The sequence below is a fragment of the Camelus bactrianus genome, chromosome 1, assembly GCF_048773025.1.
Source record: "Camelus bactrianus isolate YW-2024 breed Bactrian camel chromosome 1, ASM4877302v1, whole genome shotgun sequence".
Taxonomy (NCBI): domain Eukaryota; kingdom Metazoa; phylum Chordata; class Mammalia; order Artiodactyla; family Camelidae; genus Camelus; species Camelus bactrianus.
This window is the reverse complement of record NC_133539.1, coordinates 59,310,516-59,338,090: the sequence shown is the minus strand read 5'-3', so window position 1 is coordinate 59,338,090 and position 27,575 is coordinate 59,310,516. Positions and strand designations below refer to the sequence as shown.

Here is a 27,575-nt window from a genome sequence, read left to right as displayed (position 1 = left end):
ATCTGTCAGTGGTATCTCTGGGCTTGTGGATCATGATATGAACATGGGGGAAATCTTTGAAATAAGAACATGACTAAGTTAACATAAGTCAAAAGAGGTAACTTCACTTTTTAAATAACAAACATATGGAACTCATAAATGTCAAGAGGTGGTACTAGCATGATATATAAGCAATTTGGAGAAATTTGCTAATAACAGAGCCAAAAAGTACTACTCAAAAAAAGGACAAGGTCAGGTAGGACTGCTTTTAGCAATATTGCTGTTGGCATCCAAATGCTGGGTTAACTTGATCCAGGGGTTGGCCCCCGGATAGAAAAAGATCCAGACTTCTGTGAAATAAAGTTGGAGAGGCAAACTAATATGAATAAGATAAATTGTGGAGCACTTGAAAGTCACACAGGGCATCATTTTGATGAGAAAAGAAATGAAAATCCACTAAAGGCTTTTCAGAGTGATGTAACAACGTGAGTGGTTAGGACCTTTTTTCTGGAAAAACTAAGCCTCAATTTCCTGGCATTGGAAAAATGATTATAATAGTAGAACCTACCTACCCACAGATTGCTGTAGGTATTAAATGAGATAAGGAATGTGCATTGGCTTTTAAGCCTGTTTTATGCTGGGCACCCCTTCCATTCTTTGCAACTGTATGGAATATGGTTAAAGAGACAATAATTATATTTTCCAGACAAAAAAATTAGGACATACTCTGACAGATAATTTTTGTTCCACTCCAAGGCGCTAAAAGTGTACTTCTTATGAGGCAAATTGGAATATCCAGGATAATTCATTGACTTATGGAGAAAGTCAGACATAATGTTAGAAACTAGCATTGTCCTAGAGAAAATCCATGGTGTGTAACTGCCTTATTCAGAGACAGGCAGGATGGTATAGTGTAGAAGGAGCAATGAAGGAGACCCGAGTTCTTGACTCAGCTCCAACACAAACTGTTGTGCCAGTCACGTCTCCTCTTTGTACATCAGTTCTCTCATTTGTAAATTGAAGACATTGAACTATATTGGAAGTCAAATTAAGCCCCTTCGTTTTTTGGAAAAAGATGTTCCTTTTTATTTTCCAGGCAAATCTTTTCAAAGTCCATGAGGACTAAAGTGGGGATATGAAAAAGAAGGATGAATAAAAAATGGCCATGATATATCAGACTAATGCAATTGAGAGAGTAAAAGAAGTTCATCTTGGATGTTTTTATGGGAAAGGGGAACTCCAGAGTAGGTAGCTGGTGGATATGACATAGTATGGTTGAAAGTTTACAATTGGAGATTCAGGAGTCATCAGCATAGAGCTCTCGTTAAAGCCACAAAAAAGGCCTCTACTTCCAGCAGAATACAGCAGCTTGCAGCAGCTCAAGCCTCCCACTGCAATGAATTTTAAAATCTAGAAAAATTATTTTTAAAGCTATTGTAAGTGCACCAGAGAGCTTCAGAAGTGATGAATACTAGATTAATTACAATTCCAGGAGGGTGCTGAGCCCTTCCAAGATGAGCTGAAGGTCATAAGTCGTTTTCTTTACCAACTTTGGATGTGGACTCAGGATTGTGCTTGGCCCTTGCAGACAGATTTTACTGGAGGAAAGAGAAACCAACAAGGCTTTTGGCAGTCAAACAGCACTGGCATGACAGATTAGAAATTTGAGGCACCCCAACACACTTTAGTTTTTACATAACATCTGACATACAATTTAAAAAATCCTAGACATGCAAAGAAGCAGGAAAATGTGTCTAGTAATCCAGAGGGAAAATAGGAGACCCACAGGTAGATTCAACCACTGGAGTTATCAGACATTGACTAAAATAACCTGAAATGATATGTCCAGGAAAATCAAGGGAAAGATGCATAAATGGAGAATTTGAACACAGATGTATAAAAATACCAGATATTCTAGAACTCAAAATATAATATCTGAAATAAAGCATTCACTGAATGGATTTAACAGCAGCCTGGATAGCAGAAGACATGGTTAGTAAACTCAAAGGTCTACAGAAAATATCCAAACTGAATCACAGATGGAAAAAAATGGAAAAAACAGAGTATATGACTTGAAATAGATATAATTAGAGTCCCAGAAGGTAAGAGCACAGTGAGCACTTGGAGAGGTAATGCTCAAGGACCTTTCAAAACTGATAAAAGATATCAACTCATAGATTCACAGATCCAAGAAGCTCAGCAAACTCCAACCAGGAACACCTGGGCAAATCAATCAAACTACTGAAAATCAAAGATAAAGAGAAAATCATAAAAACAGCCAGAGGAGAAAGGCACATTGCCTCCAAAGGAGCAACATAAAGACATCTAGCTTATTTTTAACAAAGTATGGAGATCAAGAGATAATGAGATTACATACTTAAAATGCTGAAAGGAAAAGTTGCTAACCTAGAAATTCTATACTCAGTGAATGTCCTTTAAAAAAAGGAAGGCATTTAGTAGACAAAATTATCAGAGTGTATTTTTAAGCTGTTTACAAAAGACACCAAACAACTTAATGGAAAAGTTTAGGAAAAAGTGTATAATCTTGCAAAAATTAAAAAAAAAAATACTGGCAGACAAAGTTGACTTTAAGACAAATAAAACATAAAGTGAGGTATTTCATAATGATAAAGGTTAAATTCAGTAGGAGGTTTTAAAAAACCCTTAATATTTATGCACCTAATAATGGGGATTGAAAATTTATCAAGCAATAACTGATGGAACTGAAAGAAGAAATAGACAAAACCATCTCATAGATGGGAGATTTTAAACACACTTCTCTCAGTTACTGATAGAATAAGCAGGCAAAAAAAGGTAAATAAGGATACAGAATATTTGAACTCCTTGATTAAACCTCTTGACATATATAGAATGTTACACCCAACAACTGTGGAGCAAACATTCTTTTCTGGTGCACATGGAACATTTACCAAAATTCTTAAAAACAAATTATTTGAGAAAAAAAAAAGTATAGACTAGAAAACACAAACATTCAGGGACTGAGCCTTAGGCAATACCTCTAAAAAGTGATAGCGGAGACAAAGGTGAGCAACAGAAACGAACAAGGAAGAGCACAGAGGTGGGACAAGAAAGACGCCGTACAACCGCTATCCAGTGGAGCGAGGCGGTTCATCAGAGAGGGGTCAGCTTCTCAAACGCAATACAGAAGCCCAGAAGAATAAGTGCTGTGGGGGAAACCACTAGATTTAGCAGTCAGGGAGACATTGGTGATATTTATACCTGTGAAGGCAGTTTCAAAACCATAATAATCAGGGTGGAAGCCTTATAAGAAGGATTAAAGGAGCAGGGGTCATGGAGAGGAAAAGGAATCAGCCCGTAACACACTTGGGAAGTCTGACAGTGAAAAGGAGAATTAGACCATTGGGAGAGAGAGTAAAGTACAAATAAACAAAAATTTTTTTCCAAAGGGAAGGCCAGACAGTGCCTATTTGATACAAGAGAAGGTGCCAGGGAGGTGGCAAAGATGAAACTTTCTAGAGGGTGTAGAAGGTCAAATGCTGGTTCCTCGGGCCTTGGACAAGGCAAGAGCTCAGAGCTCAAGCAGTAGAGGGGAAAATATGAGGTCAAAGAGGTAGACTGAAGTGGCAGAGGAAGGCATGTGAATTCATTCTGACACCCTTCATCTCACTCAGGTAGGAAATTCCTCTACTGAGAGTGAGGACAGCACTCAAGTGGGATGCAGGCTTGAGGGGAAAGTTATTCACTGGAGATTAAATAAGAAATAGAAATGTGTTCCTGGGGGATGACATAGATCAGTGAAGAAGCAGGCGTGAAGGAGCTAGAGAGTAGAAGCAATGCAAGGCTGGATGGAGTGTGCTGCACTGAATGATGCTGTAAAGATTACTTTTGTGATGTTATTGTTTTATAAAATAATAGAATGAGGCCTGAAGAACAACCTGGGTCCAAATGTGATTGCCAATTAGATTAAGCCTAACTTGATAGAAGGCCAGTTTTCTCATTCTTTCAAACTCTCAGCTGATCTCAATCTTGGAATTACATGACCAACTTAAAATTTGTTCACGCTTTGTTGTAAGTGCCAGAAATCTTAAAGAACCCCCTCCCTCTACCAACCCCAGAAAGCAACTTCAGTCCTCAACAGGGAATCACAGCTCCTACTCATGAACCTCATACACATAAACAAAGTTACACTGCCTTATCTTGCTGCCTCAGTAAGGGAGTTGCTGCCAGTATTAGTGAGATGTTGCTGTTTCATTCTCTTGGCTTCTGTTTTCTTTAGAAAATACCATATGCCTTCAGCCTGTGCGACACTCTGTGAACTCTATTTCTCTGCAATCAAAAAAGTGTATCTGCTTTTCTCATTGGTCTCAAACTTCCTGCTGGCTTCTAATCAATACTTTATTTAAGTAATTTAAATTAGAAGCTACTTTTCCCTTAACAACCAGTATTTTTACAGTTTACTTTCTAATTACATTCTTTTAAAATTACAGAAATTATTATATATATATAAATTATATGAATCTCAGATTTTACTGGAAATTGATTTCGGTACTCAGCAGAATCTCTTCTATAACACATTATCCTAAAACACTGAAACAAACAAAACTTACAAGTTTTTCAACAGAAGTATTTGGATTTCGACTTTACAGCAAAGCTTCCCACCTCTTTTCATGTCCTGACACACAGAAATATTTGTAAAGATTTGTAAAGCACATCAGGCACACTGTAGGGTTTGGGGAGGTCTATATGGAGCTTATGAAAACTTCAGTATAGTTTTATCACATAATTGCAATAAAAAGTTAAATACAGAGTGAGAGTGAAGATAGTAAATTTTACTTTGAATAAAACTTTCAAAATAATTTTTTTAACTTTTCAAAGAGAAATAAAGCTCACTTTCTGATCATTATTTTGCTTTATATCATGCAGGTCCTGATCAAAAATTTTTAATGCTGTTCTCTTCAAATTCTTATAGTTACCATCAGTGAGAAAGTTTGCCTCGCAGATGGGTCTCAGCAAATGTCAAAATGGTATTAATTAATTTTTCTCCAATTGACAGAAACTCTTTTCTCATTATTAACCAGGATTTGAATAATTTCATTTCTTCATCTTTGGTTGAAATTCTTATGATAATGTGAATGGATTTCTAATGCACTTGAACTTTTTCATATCATGTATTTCCAAAGAACGTGACACCTAACAGATGTTTTTCTACTAGTCTTACTTAGGGTTGAAGTTAGAATATTAGTTAAACTGCCCCACTGAACTACTTCTAACCTCACATTTCCTTTGAATCTATGAGCATTGTTGGTATACTTTATTATATTCTCACACATTCATTGTGATTTTGATTGGATTCATTCTGGTGCTTGAAAATGTTAAGTAAGCCAAATTTCTGAAGACAGTAAACTCTCCTCAACAACTGCAATGAGGATCATTGACATTTTTCAATTCCTCTTTTTGCTCCTAATCTTCAGGGGAGAAAAAAGCTTTTTCTTTGATAGGTGACTTAGTAGGAAACAGCAGACTGTCTCTTCACGTAAAGCTGAAACCAGACGGAACTATAGCAGCCTGGATTTTATTAGTAACATCCTTTAATATGGAATTCACATCTACAGGCAAGAGCTCTATGTGAACAAAGCAATGTCTTATTGCATCGCAGGTGTTCAGAACATGGAGAACAGATATGATGTAAAGCCTTCCCACCTTCCTGTCATCACAGCTTTCCCACCAGTACAGAAACCGCTGTGCTTGCATAATCCAGAAAATCTTGTTTGTTTTAAAGTATTTGGTTACTACCCCAAATACCTCTTCCTGAGTAGTTTGTTTTGGTACTTTCTGGCAAATCAATATTCCGCCAAGCCTTCCTCTCCAGGGATTCTATCTAGTGCTATTAACTGAATACTGTTATTAGCATCTGTAGATTCAGTGCCCTGCAAGGAAACACTTTGATTAATTGGTCTTGTGGAGACTGTCAACAATGAATCTTCTAATAGTAATTTTCCATTTTTATATTTTCCTTGTTTCATTTTGTCCCAAACTTGGTCATTTCCCAGGGAGGTTGATAAAATGAGTGATTCTGTAATTGTAGCAGACATTTTGGCCTTAATTCTCAATTATGTCACCTTTTAATTAGTCTCTTGAACCCAATCTGACATAAACTATTATTGTAGTTGAAAATACTGTTATTAAGCAATTTCATTTAAAAAAAAGTAGTTTTCAAAGTGTGGTTTCAGGGACTTCTAAGGATCCTTGAGAATTGGGGGAGTAAAAATCCATGAAGTTAAAACTATTTTTGTAATAATACTGAGACACTATATGTCTTTCTCACTCCTCTTCTTATGAGTATACAGTGGAGTGTTTGAGAAACTACATCATGTGTGATATCACAACAGATTGAATGCAAAGCAGATATGAGAATCTAGGTACCTTCTATTAAATAAGACATTAAAAGATCTGCAAAAAATGTAAAACAATGCCATGCTTGTCATTAAGGATTTTTTTAATCTCTGGAAACTATAGTTGTTTTTTTTTAATAAAAATTTGTTACCTGTATTAACATACAAAGGATTTACTTTTATTTTAAAATAAAAACATTTAATTTCTAAAATAAATATTGCTAGATATAACCAACATTAACAAAAGCTCTTTCGGGTCCTCAAGAACCTTTAGGAATTTACAGGGGCACTGAGATCAAACCTTAAAGAATTACTCTCTTAAGAGAGTATCTGTATAATACAGATATCTTCTATTAAGGCGCTGGCATAATTTACCTGGCACCGCTTTTTTCATTTGATAACTTTTCCATGAAAATAAGACATTTAGGCAGATATTTAGGTAAAGAAAATTATCAGGGCAAACAAATCCAAATTTGAAATACTTCTCACTTTATTACCTAATAAGTGACTTAAATTTATATTTTTTGGCTACTGTATATGTCTGTGAATATCTAAACAGTATTAAACTATAATTAAATATTAATATTTAATTTAAAATTGTACTTTATAGTTGGAAAAGAAATCATACTTAAGGAGAAGGGAGGGTATAGCTCAGTGGTAGAATGCATGCTTAGCACACATGAGGTCCTGGGTTCAATCCCCAGTATTGCTGCTTAAAAAATGTATAAACCTAAATAGCTCCCCCAACCAAAAAATAAAACATTTAAGGAGATTATAGGCCTTTATTACTACAACAAGTCAATTTTCAAAGAAAATAAGGTTGTCCATTTTCTTAAGAATATTTTTAAATAAATCACAAAACTTTTGAAAAATTAAGCTTTTTGATAAGGGGAAATTCTAGAAATGTTACCAGTTAATTTAACAATTAAAATGCTAAATTTTCCACAAAATATAAATATTATTTATACTCAAGTATAGTTAAAATATTTTGAAAAATATTTTTATAAGCTATTAAAGGCTTACAGTCCTTTTACTGAACCAATTAAATTATTTTCCACTATTATTTGCTTTTAGAAGCAAACATATATTTTATTTCTTTAAACAAATAATGTCATAAAATTCCATTAAGAATAAGATTTTGGATATTACATCAAATGCCAAAAATAAATAAATGTATAAATCAAGTCAATTTTTTTAAATGGACAAAGTCAATTATGTTTTATTAATGGCAACTGATGATGATGATGATGATGATGATAATGATGAAAATATATGCCTTCTTTTTAGGGAGGAAATAATTTTAAAAATAAGAGCAAATTGAATCAAAGGAAGAACTAAGTATTTGAAACACATATGCACAAAAGACTGTCACTGACAATAAATACATTGTGATTAAAACAATAATCATACTTATAGAGATGGGTTTAACATGTGGTTAAAGGGGGAATTTCTATACTAGCATCTCTTGGCAGGTGCTCTGCACAAAACCTTAAGCACAAAAACAATAATTACAGAAATCTGGAAGTTTACCGACTGAGTAAAACAGTATCCAAATATAATTTCAACTGTTATTAACTTGTGAATGGTTGTAAATTTTGTATCACTATGAAAAGTTTACAATCATCAATCTCCCTCGAGGCACACCTGTAGCCCATTCTGCCATGATCACTTGCGAGCAGCTCAGCTTTAGAGATCTATAAAAGGCAAAATGGGATGAAATGGTAAAATGTGTACTACAGATAATATTTGGTGATACTCAAGTTTTGCAGGAAGGCCTATGGCATAGAATGGACTCAAGATGAAACTTGAGGTGGGGGGTGTGCAGGGTTTGAATAGATGGAGAGGAAGAGGGAGGGAGGGCACCTCAAGTAAGCCAGCCAGACTTAGCAACATACTGAGGAAAAGAAAACAGCAGGACAGAGCACTGCTAACAATGAATGACAAAGTGTTAGGCTTTGAATGTATAATTTCCTGGAAAGTGGCCAGAGTAGACTATGTTTTAGAAATCTGTGTTGGTAAATACTAGTAAAATTATATGGATAAATCATGGGGAACCTTGAAAGTCAGTTTATGATGATCATTTTGCGAGCAGGGCTCTCTGACCTATTCACAGCAGTACAGAAGAGAGATCTGGACACACTGGGCAGAAGAGACCAGAGAAAGACCCGAGACAGCGAGGAGAGCAACTAGGAGGCTGCACAAATAGGTGATGAGGGGCTGAACCAGAGTGAAAGAAGTGGAAGTAGAGAGGAAGGGATGAGTTGGAGACACATGGCAAAAGAAATATCAATGGGATTGAGCGGCAGATTCAACAGATTAAAAAGACTAGATGGCTCCAGGGCTTTGAGGCAAAATGACTCAGAAAATGGTGGCATTATGCTGAGAAACAAATCTGGAGAGGAGACTTGGTTGGAAGATGGAGAATGAGTTTTAGTGGAGATGTGCCGGAGCCATTAGAGGATGTGAGCGCTCCGAGAATACAGAATGCTCGAGGCTGAGCTTTGGGAAGATTACTAGTCTTGCTTAGCAGGAGGAAGGGGGAATAAGAGTTATGGACACAGTGCTGAGGAAAATAGAAAAACAAGAATGGTGCATGTCATCAAAAGAAGAGAAAGCCTTTCTCTTTATGGCTCACTTTATATAGTTTGATAATCTCTAGTTCCATCCATGTTGCTGCAAATGACGTTATTTCATTCTTTCTTATGGCTGAGGAGTATTCCATTGTGTGTGTATACACCATATCTTTATCTAATCGTCTGTCAGTGGACATTTAGGTTGCTTCCATGCCTTGGCTATTGTAAATACTGCTGCTGTGAACATTGGGGTGCATGTATCTTTTCAAGTTACAGTTTTCTCTGGAAATATGCCCAGATGTGGGATTGCTGGATCGTAACAAATCAAACAAACAAACAAACAAAGCCTCAAGAAAGAAAGGACAATCAAGTTTAACAGGCCATTTCTGGCCTTAGACTCTGTATGTTCAAATCCTGCCTGTCACTTATTAGTTACATGTCATTTCAAAGGTTTTATCCTCTTTCTTAGTTTCATCATCTGTAAAATGGTGATAATAAAACTTACCTCAGGGATATTTTGTGGATTAAGTGAAAAAATGCATACAGAATACTTAGCACAGTATCTGGTGCAGATAAGAAGTTAACAGATGTAACTGATGACTTTTAAGGGGCCAAAGGAATGATGAGCAGAAAAAGTGGCAAGAGGTTAAAGAAGGACTGAGCATTGAGAAAAGACACTGTGTATGAAGAACTTACTAGAGATTCTTTGCCCAAAAATGAAGAGAGATCACAGAATAGTGACGTGATCTCCTCACTGAGGCAATGAGGTGAAGGCTTTGCTTAGGTTTGCTCTGTACGAACAAACGGTTATTGTTATTGTTGTCCTGGAAACCTATTTAATTAGAGCTGGGCCATCTTTCCATTTACATGAGGCCACTTGAGCCTTCAATAGAAATCAAACAATTGTACAACTAAAAGGTCCTGTCAAAATTTTTGCAGTCAGTAAAATGGTGCAGCCTCTGTGGAAAACAACAGTATGGTGGTTTCTCAAAAAATTAAAATTAGAATTGCTATCTGATCCAGAAACCCCACTTCTAGGCATATACCCCAAAGCACTGAAAGCAGGGACTGGGAACAGATATTTGTACACCCATGTTCATAGCAGCATTATTCACAATAGCCAAAAAGTGGAAACAACTCAAATGTTCACCAAAAGATGAATGTATAAACAAAGTGTGGTCTATGCATACAATGGAATATTATTCAGCCTTAAAAAGAAAATAAATTATGACCCATACTGCAACATGGATGAACCTTGAGGATATTATGCTAAGTGAAAAAAAACAGACTCAAAAGGACAAATATTGTCTGATTTCACTTATATGAGGTACCTAGAATAATCACATTCATGGAGACAGAGGACAGAATGGTGGTTTCCAGGCTGGGGAGAGGTGAATGGGAGTTTTTGTTTAATGGGTGCAGTTTCAATTTGGGAGGATGAAAAAGTTCTGAGATGGATGGTGGTGACAGTTGCACAACAATGTGAAAGTTAATACCACTGAACTTAAAAATAGTTACAGTGGTCAATTTTATGTTATGTATATGATATGAATAAAATAAGTCACTGCCCTTTGCTAGATAAAATGAAAAGTTATCAGAAACAACTTGTAGCAGTAACTCTTTTTAAATAATGAAATACATCATGCATACAAATAAAATGCATAGTGTATATTTAGGCATAAAAATAATTAAACAAACATGTAGGCATCCACCATCCAGCTTGAAACATAGAACATTACTAATAGCTTTGGGACTCCTGTTCCATCTCCCTGATACCCCTCTTCCTCCCCATCAAGGATAACAGCTGTTCTGAATTAGTATTTATCATCCCTTGTTCTCTTGTTCTTTCTTACAATATTGTGCCTTATTTACGTGACCTAAATAATATATTGCTTTTTCCACTCAGTATCGTGAGATTTACCCATGTTGGTGTCTGTAGCATTCTCATCGAGACCTGCGCTCTCTTCCCAGTAAATTGAGGCTTTTATGACTATGCAGTGACCCTTTTTATTCCTAACAATGCATTTTGCCTTAAAGTCTCTTCTGTCTGGTATTAACATGTCTTTTGTTTATCTGACTATTTATCCATATATCCTATTACCTTCAGTCTTCTGTGTTCTTGTGTCTTTTCAGATATGCCTACAGCTGGATATTTTAAAAATCCAGTCTGCTAATTTCTGTATCTTTAACTGGAACATTTAAGACCTTCTCTTTTTATTGTGATTACTGTTATATACGGACTCTTCTCTATCTGTTACTTATACACTTTTCCTATGCTTCCCCCCGCCCCTCCCATCTTGCTTTTGGATCAAACAAGTTGTTTTGTGTTGTTTTTCATTCCTTTTCTCCTTTTTACTGGTTAGTTGGTTTTATTACTTCTGTATTAATTACCTTTGAAATTTTGCTATGCATACTTGACTTTTTACAAAGTCTAAATTTAGTATCTTTATATTCATCTTTCTCTAAATAAAAGAACATAAAGTAAAAGATAATGGAGTACCAACAAACTGAGACCATTTAATTTCTTGTCTTGGGATTTCCCAACGAGGCTGATGGTATAAATTTAAAACTTAGATCTATCTTGTGGCTACAAATTCTTGGGAAACTATTTCTCCCCCAACAAGAAGCAGCAAGGAAGACAGATCTCTGTGCTGCTTCCCTCTGTCAGTAGGCAGATATTTTCAGTCCCACCGTTTCACACTTAGAGTATGTGGGCCTTGATGGGTTTCAGGTTTAGTGGGTAAGAGAATCCTTCAGTTCAGTTACTTTTTCACTCCTTGCCAGCCCATTTACCTCGAAGCTTCAAATTCCTGGTGTTTACATTGGCCCTGAAGTCAGCCTTAGTTTCTGCATTTGCTTTCCACCCTGGTTTCTGCTTCACTCACTTTCTTGTAAGCCCAGCAAAGCAATTTGAAAGGTATGTTTGCTGAGATTTGTCTCGCATCCAGGTATTTTGAAGATGTAAGGCTTTTCAGACTATCTAATCTCTCTTTTTCTATTAAAAGCAGATGAAGTCTTTCACTCTGTTTATTTGTGCATTGTGTTGTATGCTTTCTATGGATCTACATGTTTTGCTGCAATTTGTCCTGGAACTTTTTGAGCGAGATATATGTTTTCTCTTTTACAATTAAAGTGGATGAGTACATGCAAATGTAAAGAGAGATGTTAATCAAGTGGCTGTTTAATGATTATTTTTATTTGGAAATACATAACCTAATGTCAAATAATAGAGGATTCATAGAGTAAATTTTGCTATGACTCTTACTGAGCCAATAAGAGTTGTGTGATATGGAAGATGATCATGTTATGATGTTAAGTAGATAAGCTGTTTTGTATGACCCCATTTTTATTTGTAGAAATATATATTTACATTGGAAAAATTGTGGAAGGTGACAACTAATATTTCAGGGTGATATCACTAGGGGTACTTTTGCTTACTTCTTTTTTTTTTCTTCCTTTTTTTATAACACCACTCAATTTTATTTATTATTATTATTTTTGGTGGGAGGAGGTAATTAGGTTTATTTATTTATTTTTAAATGGAGGTACTACGGATTGAACCCAGGACCTCGTCCATGCTAGGCAAGCAATCTACCACTGAGCTATATCTTTCTAGCTTCTTATTTCTTGTTGATCTCTACTTTTTAAATGAATAGGTAGTAGTGTGCGTTTTTTTAACGTAAATGACAATTACAACAACAAAACCCAAGGATTAGTAAAACACTTTCTAACCTTAGAGTTCTGTAACAATATATCTGTCTTGTGGCATAGTGAACTCCCCAATATTGAGAGTGTCAAACAGACTGGGTGACTTCATGTCCAGGATTCCTGTCATTTTATGATTCAAAAATTTCCGTTTTATTTATTTCCCCTGCCAACAGGTGAATCAATCAATGCCTCAAACAGATAAGCAAATATGCATTCCCCCGGAGCTGCCGGAATTGCTGAAGCAATTTACCAAAGCTGCCATTCGGACCCAGCCGCAGGATCTCATCCAGTGGGCCGCAGAGTACGTACTCCTTTCTCACTTCCAGCCCCTGGTCCCCACTGGAGGTAGAAGTGCTGGGGTGGAGGAGGGAAGGTCTTGGAAAACTGTGAGGAGGTTGTCATGGCTGCAGCCTGGGAGTCGGGGCTGATTAGCATAATCTTTGTGTTGTTCAGCTCTTGCATTGCTTTGGTACTTTAAAATCCACACATTAAATACAGCAAATTGGGCGAGGGTGGATGCTGTCCCCTAATTGAACCATACAGCAGCAGGACGCCAGGGCAATAGGCAGAGTATCCTGGGGCAATCAGCAAGAGTTAGATTACCACATCCTATCAGCACAAGCACACCCCACCCCGTCCCAGAATCCCCACCCCTACCCCGGTCCCACTGGAAAGGAGGGTTTAAGAGTACCCCCAGTTTAGCCTGCCTTTCCCTGGTGTAAACCAGGGCCTCATTCTCAGGCCTCACCACTAGATGGCAGCAGTGCACCTGGGGGAACGATGCGAGGAGCCTGCGGGGCGGACTGTGTGGGATTAGTTCAGGCAGGTTCACTCCTGGGTTTACTCCTTTAATGTGACACCTTCCTCTAATGCTGTTAAAACTCATTCTTGCGCCCAGCCAGAGACACTTCGTATCTTGTCTTTGTATCTTTGTCTTTCCTTGAGTGTTTCTTTGAACTGATTTGTTCCTTCAACACAAGGATGTCCACACGGTACAGGTTGCATTCTGGAGAAAGGAGGCAAGAGTGATGAGGCAGTTGGAGTATCCGCCTGGCTGCAAACAGTGTGCCTCAAACACAGGTGTCCTCTGAGTGTCCGAGAGACTGCTCAACGGAAGGAGCTTACACAATAGGTGCTGGCCGGGATTGAAACAGTTTCACACTGAAAGCCTCCCAGCTATGAAATTGCTTCTTAAGACAAAAGTGCCTGCTTGAACCTGGGGAACTGAGGCTTGGGGCAGGAGTTGGGGGCTGACCTGACCTCCCAGACCATTTTCAGGCTTTTCTTTTTTTAACTGTTTGGGGATGACCTCCTTACTAGCGCTTCAGAGGGAGAGAGGGGTGGGGAGTAAGAGACTACTGAGCACAGCTGGTTCGTTGCGGGAAGGGAGAATCCTCCACATGAGGTTGGGTAGATGCACTGATTGAGCAGGTGGTGGGTAAAAGGTGTGGACGCCTTTGAGAAGGCGCACAATCTGAGAGGAGCCTCAGAGTCTCCCGGCCAGGGCACTCATGCTCCTGGGCTGGGCTAGGATGAAGCTTTTACAAATGGAAGGAAAAATAAGCCAGTGGTGCTCATTAAAAAAAAAAAAAAAAAAAAGGACACAAATGGGGTTACTTTGCCTGGTAATGAACCCTGTTTAGTTTTCCATTCTAAATTTTATGTATTACCTCTAAGATTGAACTTTACTGTCAGAAGACTAATTTCTTTTGGCACACCTAGACACGTTGTTTTATACTATACAATAGTTTAAAATCCCATTTTATTGTTGCACTGCTGCTTTATAGCAAGAAAAACGACATTTCTTGGTATTGTCCCTGACATTTATGGGAGAAAACATTCCACTGTTGTAGCCTGCTTGCTCCCATATTGTATCATGTGCTATAAATGTTTTAGGTATCCGTGAAGAATCAGTTTGTAGTTTAACTACAGTAAAAAAGCAGAGCATGACCTAAGAGCATTCTCCATCTATTCAGACACGAAAAGCCCTTGTCAGATGGTTTTATGTGACTTACAAACCTGCAGCGTTTTAGAGGTGAAACTCCACAACATATTTCCAAGACAAGATGTCTATTTAATTCATCACAAGCAAAACTATCCCTGCATATGTGCTGTCCATGTGGAAACCACCTACCAGGCATCAGCAGGACATAAACTAATCTGTCTTGTGGTGGGTATGTGTGACCACACAATTTGAATAACAATGGGATTGCTCGCTGCAAACAAAGCTAAATAACCACAGAGGACTAAATCCATGACTACAACCAGCTCTACTGAAAATTCTAAAGATGTTGCTGCTGACAGTCACTCTCTACCTAGGCAGTCAGTTCTGCCAAGTGAGTGCCATGTGTCTCTCGTCCCTCCCATTTACATCACCCAAGTCTGGTGCTATGCCTGGAGCCCACACCCACCCCAACACTGACCTGTCTGCAGAGATTGCTCACACAAATTGGTAGAGGTGGCCTGAAAGTATTTCTTCTGCCCTCTCTGCTGATGACCTCCAAGAGGTGCCTGGAAGTTGCTTTGGTCCTGGTAGCTGTAGCTCTGCGTTGCGTGGGGGCTTAGAGACAGTCAATGGTTTGCTCCATCATTGTATGGCTCGACCCTAAAATAGGTTGTATAAAATTCCCTGTGTATTCTTTTTATACTACCTGGATCTGGAGAAATTAATACAAAGTAAGAGAGAGGCAGAGGCTGCGATCCAGCGGTAGTCAGTTACAAGACTTCTGATGTCAGTTACAAGACTTCTGATGGAGGCAGGCCTTTCCATACAGCATCAGTGCCCCAGGTGTCAACTGAGTATGTCTATTTCCTGCTGCAGGCAGCCCCTTCCATCATATGTCAATCCTGAAACATGGCTCAGTGTTTTTCCACACTGCACCAAAATGAAGTCCACTACACAAAGCACTGATGGGCAGGCAGATGTTAAGGAAATTTTTGAGGGGAGAGAGTGGAGAATTTCACTGAACATACCCCATGTAAGTTCGTCTCAAACCCTTCTTTGGCTTGTCTTCACACCTGAGCCTCCCTTAGTGCCCTGCCAACCTTCTCTCCCCTCCCGTGAAGCTCCACGTCTCACTGCCTCCAGCTGAAATGCTTCCTGGCTCATCCCAGAGCACCTTCAACTCCTCCCCTTTCTTATGTAAGTCATTTTAGTTCTCTTCCAACTTCTCTTTCCAATCTTACATACCCCTACCACTACCCAATACCAACTTTATGTAGACAGCCATTGTACCAAGCACAAAGATTTTTGTGTTTAAAAAAAAAGATCCTCCAGGTACTAGGAGTCTTCCTTCATAAAAGAGAGTAAGGAATTTAAAGTAACAATGGTTTTCTCTCTCCTAATATACATATACATAATATACATATTGTTCATATATACATATATAATACATATATATCTCAATATATATATGCCTATATGCGTGTGTGTCTCTGCATGTGCATGCACACACATGCATAAAACACTTAGGAAGGAATGACTAAAAAAAATTTAAAAAACCAAAAAACAGACCCAATATGCTTCAGGGAATTCCATATCAAACTTTTGTTGGTTATTCCTCATCCTTAAAGAAGAACAAATCTTTTTATTTCCTAAACTGTCTCTGTACCTTAAGTGTAAAGTAACATATTCAAGCTTTTCCTGTACTAAAAAATGAACTAAAAACAGTGTCTGGCACAAAGAAGCCACTTAATGTTCTTTCCCTCACCCCCTCCCTGAAAAAAGAGAGAGGGGACTCTCAAAGCAGCCAAAGGCCGCTGGAGTATAGCTGCTCTCCCCACCTCCAAGTTTTTCTCTTGTAGGTACTTCGGGGCTATGTCCCGTGGAGAGATTCCTCCAATCAGAGAGCGGTCTGAGCGAGTGGCTTTGTCTAACTGGGCCGAGCTTACACCGGAGCTGTTAAAGATCCTGCATTCTCGGGTAGGCACCATCCTACAGCGCAAAGGGGCGTGCAGGATGACGTCAGGGTTGGTGGGTTCAGACAAAAGTCCCCTTGCTCATCACCTGGTCACTCAGCATTGTCTAAAAAGTCACTAAACCAAGCACCGAGAGGAAATCTTCCCTTGGGGAAACAGGAATGATGGTGAAATAGGCTGTAAGCTGAGTTGTCAGTCGAGTCATTCCAGGTTGCCCTGAAGCTGGCAGAGTGTCCAGGGGTTCAAGGCAATGTGAGTCCCTTCTCTTCAGAAAGTGCAGGTCCACATCCCTGGCTAGTGTCACCCTTACTCATCAGGACCATATATGATGCCCATCACAGTTTGGGGAGGAGCATATTGTAGTTCCACAGTCATCCTAGGTGCAGACACAGCCTAGCTTTTAGGCAAAATTCTGGTTCTCTCCACAGCCACATCATCCTGGGAGCTGCCCCACAAATGGATGAGGAGGGTCTGTCTTGAGAAAGCTTGCAGTTTAGCCAAATCCCAAGAAATATGGCTTAGCACAACCATACCCAATTTTAGGTTCCAGGACCAAGGGGTTTGGGGGTGATTTAGGACTGACTCAGACAACTAACTGCCTTGGTCCTGGAGGCTCAGCACTTCACGGGAATCAAGAGGACCAGGGAAGGTGTGGCACTTACGGCTTTCTGGCCAACAGCTGGCCGTTAGTGCCCTTCTCCTTTTGACCACCAGCACCTTGTGCAGTGGACATGGCAGATATCCGAGATACCTGGGACCAAGCAACTTTAGGCATCCTGAGTATAGACCCCATATAATTCCTGGGAAAGCAGGAGGGATGCATGTGAGGTCTAGAGCAAAGAACTCAGTGGAGTCTAGATGAAGAAATTTAACATCTAGCTCTAGTTTCACCACTAACTCGTGGTCAGACAAGTCCTCTGCCCTTTGGCTTCATTTTTAGGCTGTCCTATTTGCCTTCTAGGGACAACCTAGGGTTAAACAGCATATAATAAAAGCATCAGAAAAAAATTAAAATGTAATATACATGTATGTATTCCCCATAACTCTGACATCTGAAGTTTAAAATGATTAAATTATATCTTAGAATTTTCTTCATCAGGCTGAATATTTCTCCACCCTTGCCAAGAGAACTGCCAGAGACCCCATTTACCTCCAACACTCTCCCTCACTGCCTGCTGTGTGCTGGGAAAACAGGGCCATTGTCCTGGCAGGCGTTTCTCAGGGCCTTCTCTCGTCCTGTCCCTCATCCCGTTTTGTGTTTGTCCCCTGCCCTGCAGGTTGCTGGCAGACTGATCATCCATACAGATGAGCTGGCCCAGATGTGGAAGGTGCTGAATCTCCCAACCGATCTGTTTAATAGTGTGATGAATGTGGGCCGCTTTACTGAGGAGATTGAGTGGCTGAAGTTTCTAGCCCTTGCTTGCAGCTCTCTTGGAGTTGTAAGTTAGCTCTAATGCTTTGTGTTAAGGGGAAATCTCTCGGGGCCTGGAAGGGCAGTACATCTATCTCTTCCCACAGTCAACTCTGCGGGGCTGATGGGGAGCCCACCTCCTCTTGTTGACTTCCTCACCTCTCTGAATTAAGGTCGTTTCTCTGCTCATCAGCCAGAAGCAGGAATTAGGAGGAGAGAGGGGAAAACTGTCATCAAACTCTGGGGAGAGGTTGACTAAAATGCAGCTTTTGGATTATTTATGAATTTCAGCCATTGCACTCAGATTTATTTCCATCACCACTCTGCTTCCTCCATTCATATTCCTAAAGATCACTAGGAGCCAGCTGTAGAAGAAGACTGACTTAGACTCGGGTTCCAGACACCTAAAAGATATGTCAATAGAGACTCTGAAGAAGATTTTCATCCTTATAGAAAACTACTATTTGATAAGCATAACTGGATACAAGAATCAGAGATAAGAGAGCAGGAAAGGAGGAAGCTATTTCCAGACTCAGAGTCATGACATCACTAGGGATGCAGAATGCTCATACAAATTCATGCCTTTTCCAAATTTGACGTGATTTACAATTGGAAAAGCCATTTTCCTGTTTTCTTTAAAAGATACTGCAGAAAGAAAAAGATACTGCAACCAGTACACATGCATATTTAAAAGGTATCATCTTATATGTGGACTCACTCTTATTAAACAGTTATAATAACTTAAATGAAAAGGAATCAAAAAATGATTTTTTAAAAATCTCTGAAGTACATACACGTTTAAAAGTTAATGAGAAAATGATTACCTCTGTCAAAACTAAATGGTACGGAAAAGGTAGTTTGAATCACTCAGTAGATCTAAACACAATCTTGTTCTTTCTTCTCCAGTATCTTGGGAATGCATATTTGACACTTTGGTTCATGAGAAAGGTTACCAGGAATATTGTAGTCCAGCTTTTCCCATGGATTCTGCTCAACTCTCACTGCGATGATTTCTTTAGAGAGGAGGAGGAGAGGCCATTCATGGGGTTTTCCCTTCTCTGCTGTCCTTTCTAGCACTATCATATAATGAATAAATTACTCTCTGCAGCAGAGGCAGATGAGTTGCCAATCAGCACTATTACACCTCTGTGGAAATAGCCCCAATGTTTGGGAAAAATCACAGAGGGAAAACAAAAAATCAACATACTTCATTACATTCTCATAGGATCACAAGTGTATTCACACCACGTTCAGAGACATTCAGGGGGTAGTGAGGGATGTACTTTCTCTGTAGTTAATTCTGATCTTCCCAATCTACCCTACCCATGAAGGGTGGTGTAAGAAAATAAGTAGATCCAACCCAACCCAGGAATTTCCATCTGCTGAAGTAACTGAAAACAGTTTTAAGGTAAACTGCTCAGTCTCTCAGATTTCTCCTCACCACTCCTCTCTTCAAGGTGGTGGCTGAGTGTACAAGGCGGGGTGGTGCTGGGACTGCAGAGCAGCTGAGGGGAGGGTTTCCAACATCCCTGATCCTTCCCAGCACTTCCGCTCTCCATGGAAACACTCATCTGTGTGGTCGCCAGCTGTGCAGCTTAAGCCTTTGGTTTCTTCCCTTTCACAGCACGAGAGTCCCTCACCAGCTCACCTCTGTTCTCACTGGTGTTCGGGGCCTCCTTAAGTCTCTCCCAGGTGGCCCTCACCTGCTCCCTGCCTTTGGTGCTCTGCGTCACAGCCCCTCAGCACATTGGAGATGTCTGAGTCCTCTCCTTGTCCACATACCTCCCTGTAACCAAAGTGACTTCGGAAAACCAAATTCCAACCCTCCTTCCGCAGCTGCTAGGTTTACTTTGCTACAGCTGCCACCCAAATTGGGGAGGGGAAACCATGAGGTGAATTCTATCTTTCTACCTCCCTGCTTCAGGAGGTTGGATTAGATGGTCCATGAGGCCTTTTGATCTTGAAACATTCTAACATTCCATTTCACCTTCTCTGCTTCCACTGAGACACCCTCAGGCCTGACTCTGGGTAACAGTGGACCCTGCCAATTCTGAGAGGTGTCTGATTCTGCCCCTTGTCATCCCTATGTCAAAGAACACCGAGGTGAAGTCAGCCTGAAGGTCTAGTCCACAAACAAAGGGTGCTCTGTGAATCCAGGAACCATCCTGTTGTATCTATTTGCTTCTGGTTGGACTATTGCTGGGAACTTAAATGTGGGGGTGGTCAGGGTGTCACCATCTGGAGGAGGTTACATTCCTGTTAATCCACATATCCTGAAAGCAAGCCCCGAAATCCCCAACTTGCTTTGTCAACTCACCAGCCAGCCATAAGCTCTGTGCCATTTAGAAAATCCAGTCCCCTCCTTATAGAAGAATCTAAGGCAGGAATTTTAGGAAGCAGGTGTATTTACTCCACTTTGTGCTCTTTGAATCTACCCACGTGATTCAAAATGCTACAGCACGCAGACCTGTGTCCTCTTCCCTTTCAGCCCTCCCTCCTCTAGCATGACTACTCCACCTCCTGTTCCACCGAGACCAATTATATACAGAAGAGATCGTGTAATTGTGCTCACGAGAAGGAAGGGCATATTTTGTTAGCAGATAGTTCACTTTCTAAGCCTTTCACCTCTGAGTTTGAAAATGAGGCTTGTAAGATGCTTAAAGGCTATCTCTATGGAGTGGATTCCCAGCTGACCAAAAAATCTTGTGTAGCAGAATGCAGATCTCTGTTTACTTTAGATTTATTTAAGTTTATCAAAAAGCTCCACTCTGGAGAATTCTCATCCAATTCATCCGTTTATTAAATCTTTTAAAACATTTAAAAACCTTATGAGGGCAATAGAATCTGAAGGTTTGTTATTTGAATGATCAATAAAAAATACTTGAGGTAGAAAGCACCTTTATTGGTTTGCTAGGGGTACCATAACAAGTACCACAGACTGGGTGGCTTCAACCACAGCAATTTGTCTTCTCACAGTTTCGGAGGCTGAAAATCTGAGCTCAGTGTGTCTGAGGCCTCCCTCATTGGCTGGTAAATGGCTGTCATCTCCCTCTTTCTTCATATGGTTGTCCCCATGTGTCTGGTGTCTTTCTGTCTGTCTCTCTCTCATATCTTAATCTCTTCTTATAAGGACACCAGATCTATTGGATTAGGGCTCACTCTAATGACTTTATTTTAACTTAATTAGCTCTTTAAAGGCCTCATTTCCAAATACCATCACATTCTGAGGCTTTAGGGAATGGGCTTCAACATATGAATTTTGAGCGGACATAATTCAGCCCATAACAGCACCCCTGTATGGATGAGACTGTAGGAAGAGGACCACAGAACAAAGGCAACAGGGCAGTAGGGGTTTTTTAGAAGCAGAGAGGATGAGCTATAGATGGAAATTACGAGGTTCAGTGCACACATGCTTGCAAACCTACCCAAAACCACTGTCATGCTGCCCTCTCATGTACATGCCCTCCCATCCTCACTGACAACCTCTTACCAGCCTCCTGTGTGCCCAGCCTCCCACCCTCACCCATGGAAGTGCCTGGCACACTGCCTCATCCAGTGCTTCCCAACGACTTGCAGGAGAAGACTCTAAAGGCCAAGAGAGAGTAAATGAAAGTGGTCCCCTCCCCTCCTGTGGCATTATTCCAAGAGTCTCATTAGAGTATATAAGCGAGACCAATCACCTTGCCCTTTAGAGAGAAAACTGGAGCTCAATAAGAAGAAATTCTAATTGTGTAGAATGTAAAACCAAATTCCTTTCCTTTAGTGAGGTTATTCTGATTAAAGTAATAAATGTCTTAAAGCATTCAACAGTTTATAAACTTAATTCCTTGAGAGTATCCCTCCAACCAAGAAAGGAAAGGAAAAAGAAAGACATCCAGTAGATACTCAATATTTTGAGATCGAATTAAATGACACTTGGGCACAAAAATATTCAAGCTTTCCCGAGTATAATATCTTATGATGTAATACTTCATTTTACTAGAGGAAAATTTTTGTTTTCTTTGTTGTATCTGAACTGATGTTAGGAATTTCATTTGGAAGAGTGACTTTCTCCTCATTCAATCTTATGACTTTATAGACCATTGCCAAAACTCTGAAGATAGTGTGTGAAGTGTTATCGTCTGACCACGATGGTGGCCCTGCCCGGATCCCTTTCAGCACCTTCCAGTTCCTCTATACGTATATTGCCGAAGTGGACGGGGAGATCTCTGCTTCACATGTCAGTCGGATGCTGAGCTACATTGAACAGGAAGTGTGAGTAAACTTTTACCAACTGGAGGGGAACACAAATTTAGCAGGCCAAGATATACTGAGGTTACTGTATTTTACTGCTCTGGGAACAGAGAAATATTGTGAAGAACATGAAGATCTGAAAGGGAAGGGGAAACCGAAGAGAAAGAATGGTAGAGGACAGTGATTCTTGGTGTGCTACCCAGACCAGCACCTGGGAACGAGGCAGAAATGTAACTTCTCAGGCTTCCGCCTGAGCCCATCAAATCAGAAACTCTGGAGGCTGGGCCAGGCATGTGTGTCTCAGCAAGCGCTCCAGGTGACTCTGACCCATGCTCAGGTTTGACCAGTGTGGTAGGAGGGGAGGAGGAGGAACAGGCAGTCAAGAAGTCAGAGAAAAAGAGTGATGAGGGCAGGAGCCACAGAAGAATTAATTTGGAGTGAGAGAGTTGTTTATATAGTGTCTTTCTTAAGACGAATTGTTAAATGAACTAACCCCCCAATATATATCTTTTTTTCCCCAAACAGAATTGGTCCTGATGGTTTAATCAAGGTGAATGACTTTACCCAAAACCCCAGGGTTCGGCTGGAGTAAAAGCACAATTTTGGCAATTTTAAAGGAAGATACAGAGATGATTGTGCTTCAGAATGACTGAACCCCATACACCATCCAATGTCAATTTTCTTGTGTAACGGGTACACACTAATAAACAATTAGGCAAACATATGAAATCAGAAACATGTGGAACTAAGTTGTAAAACTGTTGGAACAAAACACCTACATTAACAGAAGATTAGTATCCTTCCCACATGGACACGGAGTAAAGTGGCCGACGAAGCATGGATAGAAAATGCAGCTGAGGTGAAAGACAGGCTGTCAGCTTTGCAGAGGGAGGGTGTTATCCAGACACAGGTTTGATGTTGTGCGATTGTTAGGAATGTCTTACATGAGTGGTCAATCTATGTTTTTACCAGTTTATGTCTCCATTTGTAGCTATTATGCTAGTCGTTCATTCATTCACTCACCAACCAATGTTTATTGAGGTTAGCTATATGCCAGGGATAGGACGGCCAGATGAAGTACAGAAATACAGAACACTCAGTTAAATTTGAACTTGGGATAAACAAGTTTTTAGGTTTCTTTTTTCTTTTTGCTAAACCTAGCAACCGGACATATACAAATGATCAAATCTAAATTCTGCCTTCAAGGAGCTCACAGTCTAACATGAAGATAAGACATGAATTTAAATCACTTTAAGTGGCCCTGAGAGGTACCAGTAAAGTGTTTCAGACATCATTATTTGAAGTGTCTACATTAAGGTGTCTGACATCGTATCCAGGTGTTATGGGGCCCTTTTAGGAAAATCCCCTGCATGAGCTTAAGACCTTCTGACAAGGTCACCAGAAGATTTTTTCTTTCTCCTAGGAAGCAGATGAGATTAACAGGCTGTGTGGGTAATGTTCTTAAGGCCAGGTGTGCCCGGGTTGCTGGATCCCTTCTATCTTTAATACTGTCCTCTCTTGCAAGTTGTTTTTGTAGAAAAATCATGTTAGGTTGCTTTTTGATGTACATGTATCTCTCTCTGCTGAATTGGGGGAAATTTTGTTGACTAGTGTCTAAATAAGTAAAAGAAGATTGCAATGGGATATCACCACAGGCCCTTGATTTTGACCTAGAGTGAAACAATGAAAAGGGTTGAAACAAATTCTCCAACCACGGTCATCTGGCTACACCTGCAGGGGATGAGCAACTGCTAATCCTCCCTGCTGCCTGCCATCTTACCAAAGCGGCGCATTGTTTACATGCACTCTGGGACCCATGACTGTTTAAAAGATTGAAAGATGAAACCCTGCACTGCAAGTAACCAGGGTTAGAAAATCAATGAACTCCTTTAACCTGCCTCAGTCTCTCCATTTCTCTTTCACTGTGAGCAAAGAATTTAAATATGATCTTGCCTGGGAATGAGGAGTTTGAAAGACCCTAAAACAAAATGTTCATAAGCACAATAAAAGTTAAAACATCTTTGGTACAGTTGAGAAAGCAGACTGAAATTAGAAACTAAACCTCAGTGGCCCTGAGCGTAATCCCTCAAGAGTGAGGCTAACGAAACCCCAGCCATCAAAGTGAATCCTGGACACAGATGTGAAATCATTGATGGCATTGTAGCCATCAGTTGAGACCAATGACAATTGACAATACCAGTGTGGCACTGCCAATTGCTGGTCTTCTAAGCCACCACTTGGTGTCCACCAGGTTCCTCCTCTCCTGCTCTGTCTCACTGCGGGGATGCTTCGTCTAAGCCATTGATATTGCTAAGCCACAGATGCTCCTCAGAGACACAACCTCCACAGCACATCTCCCAAATCAGCCTGCTTCAGCTGTCACCCTTACGGTGAAAAACAGCTTTGCCCTCAACCTGTGCTATGCTGTTATTAACAATGATTATAAATACTATTATTAATGACAATAGCCAGCATTAAGTACTATGTGCATGTCACCATGCACACACATCGCTTTGCATTCATTCTCAATTTTTCTTTTTACAATCTGACCTTATGAAGTCAATATGATTATCCCCATTTTATAGATGAAGAAGCAGTCTTAGAGAAATTAAGTTGCTCACTGTCATTGGTGAGAAGGAATTTGAATCCAGGTCTATCTCACTTCAGACTTATGTTGCCTTGTATTCACACTGCCCATCTGAGTATGGAGTTTCCCTCCAGAAACAACTGCTGAGATAAGTATTTAAGTGCAAGTGGTTTATTTTGGAGGCAATCCCAGGAACAGTGGAAAGGGAGTAGGGAAATAAGTGAAGGGAAGAAAGCCAACAGAGGGTGTGTTATCAAGCCAGTTATCCCTGGAGCCCAATCCTGCTGGAGGACTCTGGGAGGTAGTGTAGAACATGCCTCAGAGTGACCTCAACCTGAGGGATGAGGAAACTCTCCATCCATCACAGGCTGAGGGCTGCTTCCTCACCAAGTTCCCATCTGTCACTGGCTGAGTGGCAGCATCAACCTGCTGGTATTTCCAGCTTGCCTTACTCATGAACTTGCGCTTGTACCTTTTGTTCCAGATGAAAAGCGCTCAGGTAGGAAGTCACAGGTGTGCACAATTAGCAACCTTTGGAGGCATATGGATGGGGCACCACCAATCTCTGTATAAATGCCTTACAGAGATTTTTAATTATTTTTAGCATTTTAATCACTATTGCTTCTCTCCTTGGGTGAGGCAAGTCCATAGGGACTTCAGGCCACTGACACTGTGCCATACTAAAATCACAGTTGATCCTCAAATCTGACACTCTGTCCCAAACCAACTTCCCCAGATGAGATCATTCCATAGGGGATCTCCTGGTCCTTGCTGCCTATAGACCCTTGTCAGACCCATCCCACTGGCCTTCCTATCATGACCAAAAATATCTGAATCCTAGCATGACTCCAGTTAAGCTGTCAAACTGAGAACCCTGTAACATATGGTTTGTATTTCTCCTTTAAAAAGAACAACATTCAGGAAGCAATAAAACCAGGATTTTTTTAAAGAAAAAAGTGGGCTCTTTCTTTCATAAATTAAAGTATTTTGATTAAAGTGAAGACTGCAGATACATTTAAAGCTTCAGTCAGATATGCAAAGATTATGATTCAACTCCATTTTCTCTGTGCTCCATGCCCTCTCTCTCTCCTTGATGCTGTTCAGTCAGGCACCCCCTTATCCCTAGTTAATCAACAACTTCCAAGATCACCAGTGCCCTGCAATAGAGGGTGCTGGACACTCGAGTGTAGAAAGCTGGTTTTAAATTATGTTAAGAATAGGATTCTCAACCTAATATTCTTGGAGAGGCTCCTGAATGTCTCTGATAAAATTGTATACATAAGTATGTTTCATAAATGTGCACATCAGCATTTTTCTGAGGAAAAAATATGAAACGTTTAGCAAATTCCCAAAATTGTATAAGATCTCAAAAGGTTAAGAACCCTTGGGTTAGAAATAATTCCAGAAGTCACCAAATGGCTTGAGGAAAAGCAACAGGGTGGCCTCAGATCTCTCCAAGCAGAATTGAACTCACGTTCCTAACATTTAATTTATTATCTAGTCCACAGCCTCTAACTTTGTGAGTCTTGTCTCTTGGCTATAAATCTTAGATGTGTTTTTAGTTTAGATTTTCATATACACTGCAACTTTGGTGGTTTCCTATAAACTGGAACACAGTTAAACATGAACAGAGACTTTCACACTTCTGGGGTAAGCCAACTGGGAAAGCCATTGGTCCAATGCACTAGATTACAAAACACTGCCTAGACGAAACAGAGCCGTTAACCATAACACTAGAGGAAACTAAACTTCCCTATCAGGCTCAAACAGCTGAGACCTGGATAATCCTGAGTCTTGAAGCATTTAAGTGGCTGTCAGCCCTAATGCAACAAAGCAGTCAAAACGCTGGTTGGTTCATTTATTTATTCAAAAATTAAAAAAATTCCTACTATGTGCAAGGCATTGTGCTAGGTATTAGGGATGCTACACTGAATAAAATAAGCTCCCTGCTTTTACAGAGACTAAACTCTACTTGGGAAGACAGACATTAAATAACTAATCACATAAGTGAAACATGATGCCGTACCATCATAGCATAGGGACACACTAACTAGTTTGCAGGAGTGGTGGAAAGAAGGGCTTTCTTGCAAAAGTAACCTGACAGCAAACTCAGAAGTCTACGCTTCAGTTAACACAATATCTCAGAAATGTGTTTCTGTACCCCACACCTCTTACCAAGCTCCAGACTCAAATACCCAGTAAACTACTTGATATCATCTCTTGTATGATTCCAAGGCATCCCTAATCAACATATCCCAAAATGAGTTCCTAGCATTACAGGCTAGAGTCTGTGTTGCAACTATTCAATTCTGCAGCTGTAAGACAAAAGCAGCCACAGATAAAACATAAGAAATGTGTGTGACTATGTCCCAATAGTTTTATTTATGACACTGAAGTATAATTGTCATGTAATTTCACATGTCATGAAATATTATTCTTTTGATTTTTAAAATCAATTAAAAATGTAAAAACTTCTCCCAGCTATTGGAAAAAAAGATGGCAGGTTGGATTCGGCCAGGGGCTACAGACTGTGGACTCCTGCGCTGCACTACAGTGATGTTTGTGAAACACCAGTCATTTCACCTTGCCCCGATCTTAAACTTCTACACATTCCTATTGCCCTTAGGAAACCCAAATCCTTAATGTGGCCTCTGAGAACCACATAGCCTGACCCCTATACATATTTCTATCCCTGCTGTCAATACTTGAGCCACAAAATCTCTTACTTGTCACCATGCTGTCTCCACATGTTTAGAATATTCTTCTCTCCTCTATCTATCTAGTTCATTCTT

The 27,575-nt window shown here is 39.9% G+C and overlaps 1 protein-coding gene across 1 annotated transcript in view; it reads left to right on the top strand.

Moving 5' to 3' along the window:
• The window catches only part of ROPN1 (rhophilin associated tail protein 1), a 29,545-nt gene extending 3,804 nt beyond the window's left edge, over positions 1-25,741 (top strand). Inside the window, exons 2-6 of the mRNA XM_010970920.2 lie at positions 12,808-12,935; positions 16,439-16,556; positions 17,830-17,991; positions 22,042-22,217; positions 22,722-25,741. Of these exons, the coding sequence (XP_010969222.1) occupies positions 12,820-12,935; positions 16,439-16,556; positions 17,830-17,991; positions 22,042-22,217; positions 22,722-22,788 (639 nt within the window). The 5' untranslated portion in view covers positions 12,808-12,819 and the 3' untranslated portion in view covers positions 22,789-25,741. The remainder of the gene's footprint in view (positions 1-12,807; positions 12,936-16,438; positions 16,557-17,829; positions 17,992-22,041; positions 22,218-22,721) is intronic.
• The last annotated feature ends 1,834 nt before the right edge of the window (positions 25,742-27,575 follow it).